This window comes from Haliotis rufescens, unplaced genomic scaffold (assembly GCF_023055435.1).
Source record: "Haliotis rufescens isolate VD_foot unplaced genomic scaffold, xgHalRufe1.0.p SCAF_10, whole genome shotgun sequence".
NCBI classification, from domain to species: domain Eukaryota; kingdom Metazoa; phylum Mollusca; class Gastropoda; order Lepetellida; family Haliotidae; genus Haliotis; species Haliotis rufescens.
In genome coordinates, this window is record NW_025963780.1 from 640523 (window position 1) to 647982 (window position 7460).

Consider the following 7460-nt stretch of genomic DNA (forward strand, 5'->3'; position numbering starts at 1 on the left):
CTGTTTTCAGTCTTGTAACGATTGATAACTTTTGTAATGTTTTAGTCAAAGCTTATTTTCAAGTGCAAACTTTCTTTTGCCCTGCAGTTTCTTGAAAACGTTGTCGTCAAGCCGAAGACTATTGCCCCTTCTTATTGCTGGAATTTTCCGAAGAGGGTCGGAAACTCAATCCATTATCTTATACCCTGGGAATTCCTCATCTTATAAGCAATTAAGAATGTGAATATTTTCTGTCATGAAGTTGATTAGAGTTACTTGTCCCAGTCCGCAATGTCGGCCAGTGCACCCATTGTTTCATCAGAGGGGCGCGCAAGGAGTGCCCAACAATAGCCGATGTTGTAAATGTTTGACAATGTAGAGCCTTTGTTTCAAATGTTTGACAATGTACACGTGACCAAACAGCTAAGAATAAGAAACAACATTATTCTGCAAGTGTCTTGGACGATTTAAGTTGAAAGGACAGGAATCAATATTTATTATTTATATTCTACTATGTTTGCTTCTTTGTTGTAAAACGCCGCACTCTGCAATGTTCCAGCTATATGACGGCGGTCCGTAAATAATCGAGTCTGGACCAGACAATCCGGTGACTGACATCATGAGCATCGATCCACACGATTGGGATACGATGACTTGTTGGTTGCTTGGTTTGTTGTTTAACGCTGCACTATTCCAGCTATATGACGGCGGTCTGTAAATAATCGAGGCTGGACCAGACAATCCAGTGATTGACATCGTGAGCATCAATCAACACAATTGGGATACGATGACATGCATCAATCAAGTCAGCGAGCCTGACCACCCGATCCCGTTAGTTGGCTCTTACGCCAAGCATAGTTGCCTTTTACGGCAAGCATAGTCGCCTTTTACGACAAGCATAGTCGCCTTTTACGACAAGCATAGTCGCCTTTTACGGCAAGCATGGGTTGCTGAAGACCTATTCTACCCCAGATCTCCACGGATCTGCTTTACTGTGAACATTTCATTCCACTGAGGTGTAAACTACACGAACTGATGTCTTTACTAACAATTTAGAAACTATAATAACAGTCATTTATAAGATAATATGATTGTAACTTCAAGTGTTTATTAACTTCAGATATTCGTTCTGTTTTAGGGATTTATTCTGGCGCTGTTGTTCTGCTTTTTAAATGAGGAGGTAAGAAATACATACATACCCTGTATCCTTCGCAGTGTGTTTGTTTGTTTTGTTTGTTTGTTTGTTTGTTTGTTTGTTTGTTTGTTTAACGCCGCACTCGGCAATATTCCAGCTAAATGGGGCGGTCTCTAAATAATCGAATCTGATTGATATCATGGTCATCGATCTACGCAGTTGGGATACGATGACATGCATCAACCAAGTCTGCGAGCCTGATCACCCGATCCCGTTAGTCGCCTCTTACGACAGGCACAGTCGCCTTTTAGGGCAAGCATGGGTTGCTGAAGACCTATTCTACCCCGGATCTTCACGCGTTCCCTGCAGTGTGAAGTTGCTATCAAGCAGAATGTGCCCAAAACAACCCAAATCGTTGTTAGGATAAATATTGATCAAACATGATTAATTAATGTGTTATCCATTTCGCAAAGCTGAATTTCTTGTTTAAATTTGGGATTGAGAATAAATATCACACTTATCGAGAAAGGGCCGAATGATTTCCAGACTCAGTTCCAGTTGATAACGTTTTTCAACCATTCAGATTGCGGATTTTTCAACGCCGTCATTAACACTTGCATCCATTTGCTTGTTCAGTTTAATTAACAGAAAGTTGTTGTTGTTTTTTTCCAATTTGTGTTAATCAAAAATACAGAATGAATAATCTATTGTTGAGCTTAATTTTTTTCTAATTATTGTTGATGTAATTACATGAATAAAACATATACTTTGTCCGTACGCCGAGTTAAGAACATTTGCGGGAAATATTAATACATGTATAGATACTGTGCGCGTATTTCGATGCCTGCATGAAACCTGTAGATGGGATGAGTGAATGGGGTTTAACGTCGCGTCCAAGATTAATGAACTTATTATATAGCGACGCGAATGCACGTGTGTGTGTGTGGCTGCTTGTACTAGTCCGGACTGATGCCGATTTATAGTGCTAGCTCACTGAGATACCATGTCGCAGTTTAACATGTATACCCCACTCAAACACAATATACTGACTCCGAGCCCACTAGTCCTTCTTTTAGCCCCTTAATGCCGAGCACCAGACAGGGTAACAACAAGTACCATATTTAACGTCTTTTGGTATGACTGTCGGGGATCGAAGCCCGGATCTTCCGCTCTCCGGGCGAACGCTCTACCACTAGACCAGGGAGGCGGTCCAAACGCGTAGACACGAGAAGACATACTTGTTCTAAGTAATCTAATAAGCAATATATGTGTTTAGTATGCCTCTAAGTGAGATTGACCAATCAGAGAGCAGAACTACTGACTCCACATGAGCCCGTATACCGTCAGTAACAGCCATCTTGGATTTTCCAACACCCACCTCACATATTTCACATGAAAATTCTTGTACCGAAATTCGTTATTTGACACTGTTTTGTGTTTTACTATCATTAATTGTCATGTGCAAGGACAGTAATCTGTTTTTCAGATCACGTTCGTTACTTTTTTGACAAAGATTATAGTTAAAATTGTCAACAAGGTTTGGCCGCTAAGGTTTGGAGAGTAGTCTCCCTTTGACCCTTAAGGTCAACGTTCGGTTGTAAGTGTCACGTTTGTATTTTGACAAGACACGTGCCATATAGATACCAGAGAGTGAAAACTTTTCGGCATAATAAATTCGTTATGGTGTCTTCAGTTGCCGTATACAGTGTCATATTAGGTTAGCAGGAAAATATTGGGCGATGCTAACCTAATATGACGACGTTGACGGCAACTAAAGACACCATAAATAATAGTGTTTCTTTTCAGGTCCACGCAGAGATAAAGCGCATGTGGTACAGAAGGAAGAGCCGACGGGGAGACAGTGTGGCCTTGACGAAGTCATTCGTAGTGTCTTCCTTCAAAAGGGCTTCCTATATAAACAGAGGACAAGTTCGAAAAAACGGCACAATAGTGCCGACGGAGGTTCCCAAAAATGACGATATTTTAACCAAATTACGCACTAGAGCTTTACGAATATTCAGAAAGCAGGAAAGCACAGACGAAGGGGAGATAAACGAACTCCAGTCTGTTGGAGAGAGTAAAGTAGCCAAAGACAAGAACGACAACCGTGCTGAATCTTCCGCTTGTGCAGATTCTTCCGATCGAGTGTCGTGAATTCAATCGGAGCAGATCGTTTTTCAAAAACATTTTACAATGCAATGCGGGATTCCGATTGTCAGATGTTGAATGACGGACCAGTGAACTGTGCACAAAATTGAGTGTGGTCGTGAGTTGTTCATAACAATATGCTTAAACGTGATGATTTGTTCATTGCTTAGGGATATATATCATGTGGACATTTTGTTCGATTCTGAATAAAAGCCGGATGTTGGATCATCCAGGTGATCCACGGGGCATTTATCTCTGTCAGAGTGGATCTGACGTTGCAAGGATGCCTATTTTTCATCACCAACACGTTAATTTGTATTGACAGAAGCAAGGCCAAACCCTCGTTAACTCATATTGTGTCGCTAGAGAATCAATATGCTCAGTGGCCTAGGATTTTTATTTCAGAGAACATTTCTAAACACATTATCCCTGAAGAGAGAACCTAAACATCCACCATGTCCAGTAAACGATGTGTTTGTTGTATAACCCCGGAGGAAAAACTGATGTCCATTGATCCCCAGCATTCAAAATTATTTTAAGGCAGTCAGCGCACGCGCACACACACACACACACACACACACACACACACACACACACACAATAACCCCACCCCCCACCTCTCTGCGACAACAGAACAGCATATTTACCTCGACAAGGTGTGAGTGTTGGTATAATGGAGTTTAACGTTGCTTTCAAAACTATAGGCTGGTCGGGTAGCCTAGTGGTTAAAGCGTTCCCTCGTCACGCCGAAGACCCGGGTTCGATTCCCGACATGGGTACAATTCACTCACTCACTTCAAAACTACAACGCTTATGCCTCAGTCATAGGGAAAGATTAGTTTACGATGTTCGATGCCCGGCGACCGTTGTATATGTCACTGAGTCATTATATAGCGACGTGTGTGTTTGTATATGTGTGTGTTCGTGTGCGTGCATGCGGGGTGTGTGTGTGTGTGTGTGTGTGTGTGTGTGTGTGTGTGTGTGTGTGTGTGTGTGTGTGTGTGTGTGTGTGTGTGTGCGGATGCTTGTACTAGACCGAACTAATGCCGGTTTTATAGTGGTAGTCCACTTGGATACCATGCCACAGTTTTTTTAACATGGATACCCCACTCAGATACTCAGTATACTGACTTCCAGCCGACCAGTACTAGTGGTAGCCCCTTAATTCCGAGCGTCAGACAGGGTAACAACAAGTACCACAGTTTAACGTATGTTTGGCATGACCCGGCCGGGACCTCGACAAGATGTAACGAGAACAGGACAATATTGGTTGTCCGTCTGGAAATATAGTCTTAATATTTTTTCATTTCTTAATAGATGCTGATACATGACAGGGACGCTGGGACAGTTTTCATTTCACTCGGATTGTGTGCGTAAGATAAAATTTCTTTGAAATCGTTTCTAATTATATTGTGGGAAAATTATCGGATGGAGGTTCACGAAGTAATACGAGATGGCGATGGCAGGATAGGGTCATTGCGAATGATTAATGTTCTGTTATATATCAGTGCCCGTGTCCTCTGTTACGTACTGGCAACGTTTCGCGACGTTGATAACGGAACGATATGCGAAGGTATATTGTTCTCTTTCAGTGTTTGAAACACAGACACCGCGCTCGACACTGATTTGGCTTTTAAAAGTTCAACCTTCGTGATCACTCACGTAATTCTGTGACAAGCCATTTTGTTACCGGAAAGAAACGAACGGAAATAATTGCAGTTCAATATTACAGCACTTTATGCTCGCTGGGCGATCGGGTTTTCATTGTCTTTTTCCGTAGCATTTCTAAGACTTGATCAATATTAACACGGTTACTATGACAGTCACGAACAAACGGTTAGAATATGGATATTAATGGTTCATCAGTTACATATTTACCGGCCAGAAAAAGTCAAAGTACATGCGTATGAGGTGGTAATTTCAATTTGCGAGAAATACGTGATCGAGTAGAGATTTAACATGGCTATGAACCATACATCACAGCGTGTCGTCTACCACGCAGATGGGCATGGTGCTGTAAGATCAAGAATTATGTAAAAGGCGTATTCGGGATTCGAATCCTCCAGGAGAGGATTCTGGATACAGCGTGATCTAAATCTGCAAGAGGTGAGGTGAGATGGGGTGAGGTGAGGTGAAGTGAGGTGAAATGGGGGTTTACGTCGCGTCCAAGATTATTGCACTAAAATAGCATAGCGACGTGCATGTGTGTGTGTGTGTGTGTGTGTGTGTGTGTGTGTGTGTACTAGTCCGGACTGATGCCGATTTACAGTGCTAGCCTACACCATGACGCACATTGATACCCCACTCAGACACAGTATACTGACTCCGTGCCGACAAGTCCTTGTTTTAGTCCCTTAATGCCGAGCACCAGACAGGGTAACAACAAGTACCATATTTTAACGTCCTTTGGTATGACGCGGCTGGGTATCAAACCCCGGACCTTCCGCTCTCCCACTAGACCACGGAGGCGGTCAAATCTGTAAGAAATAAGAAATGGACATCCTGCATCAAATGTTCAGATACTCTTTAGACATTGTCAAACAAGATCCGTGCTCGTGGGGTCACAGGCGCCGCAATTTGATGTGCAGAGTTGCGGCCCTTATGCACGCAAGGAAACTATGATTGTCGGTTAGAATCCCGGTTTGCCCTGATTGTGTTTCTAGGTTTGTCAGCACCATACCCGTGTTCGTAGGTTTCAACACAGTGGTAACCATCTGAAACCTGCATCACTTCGGGTCTCCCTACCACATTAAGCTGACACGCCGTTATGACTGAAATGCTGTTCAAAGCGGCGTTAAACCCAACAAACTCACGCAGCAGTCTATAGACACAGGAGCACATTCTTGAGAATTGCCATTTAGAATATCACCAAATAGTGTACGGAAATAAGAACAGCTGCGCTGTCATGAATGCTTCGCTCAGACTGAATAATTTAGCCCTCGGCGCTGATTGGGTGATTAAAAAATTCGCATGATGCGACCCCCGATGGAGGGGTGTCAGGGTCGTATCGGAGAAAACATTTTAATGAGATTGTCGCTTGTCTTCAAGTTTTTGTTTTCGGAAAACAGAAACTACTTTCTCTAGGACGTAAACATGACGTTGTTATAGCTGTGAAAACAAGACTTTAAAGCTGGTGCTCTAATAGAGTGAGTGAGTGAGTTGGGTTTAACGCCGCTTTTAACAGTATTCCAATTATATCACGGCGTGTCAGCTTAATGTGGGAGGAAAGCCCAAAGTGATGCAGGTCTCAGACGTTTACCACTTCGGTGAAACCCACGAGCACGGGTATGATGCTGACAAACCTAGAAACATAATCGGGGCGAACCGGGATTCGAACCCACAATCATAAGTTTCTGGCGTGCCCAAGGGACGCAACTCTGCACAGCGAATCGCGGCGCCTTAGACGACTGGGCCGCCCGTGCCCCCTTGCTCTAATAGAAGAGACTAGTGCGTGTTTGCCTCGGTCAGATATTAAATGCACGAAAACATCTTTATCCTTGCCAAGGGACCCTCCATTTTGTCTTTTTATGTTAATCCGGATTTATAAAAATGTATATAGATTTGTTGATAACATAAGTACATTGTCGGGCAAAGGCCTGGGCTATAGCGACAAAGTGTTCATATTTTCAATATTTAACAAATATCACAAAAAGAAATTATTCCTCCCAAAGCAGATTCCTCGGCTACGAAGATCGCCATTTTGTTATTTGACTTGTCCGGGGAGATGCTGACGATACTTTGAAATGTTGATGATGGTGAGTGAGGCGCCATGGACTTCTGCCATATATGAAAGGAAGTCGCACACGAGTTTGACTTTCATTTAAAACATCATATGTCTTAGTACAGATTATTGAATTGAGTATTTAATGTATGTGTGGTCACTGACGATGTTTGAAGGAGACTGTGTTTGGTGATGCATCATAACTGCCGGGCAAAAGACAGCATACACTTAAAACTTGGATTTAACCGAAAATTACAAAAAATATCAAAACGTTACAAGGCCGAAAGTAGTCACCAAAACACTACAAAAAAATACAAAAAAATGAAGCCCAAACACAACAACATATAATACTCGTATCAAATACATCACCATCGAATATTAACCATTTCTTGTTCGTTTTAGTTTAAGCCATCAAATTTGGTGTATACATTTTTCGTCCGGCAGTTCACTTTATATAATATATATGATGAACTCTTT

The 7460-nt window shown here is 42.3% G+C and overlaps 1 protein-coding gene across 2 annotated transcripts in view; it reads left to right on the forward strand.

Moving 5' to 3' along the window:
• LOC124112076 (parathyroid hormone/parathyroid hormone-related peptide receptor-like) overlaps window positions 1-4222 on the forward strand; it is a 201280-nt gene extending 197058 nt beyond the window's left edge. For both annotated transcript variants that reach the window (XM_048386243.1, XM_048386246.1), the window contains exons 12-13: window positions 1118-1159; window positions 2921-4222. In XM_048386243.1, coding sequence (XP_048242200.1) covers window positions 1118-1159; window positions 2921-3268 — 390 coding nt within the window. In that variant the 3' untranslated portion in view covers window positions 3269-4222. The remainder of the gene's footprint in view (window positions 1-1117; window positions 1160-2920) is intronic.
• Window positions 4223-7460: the final 3238 nt, after the last annotated feature.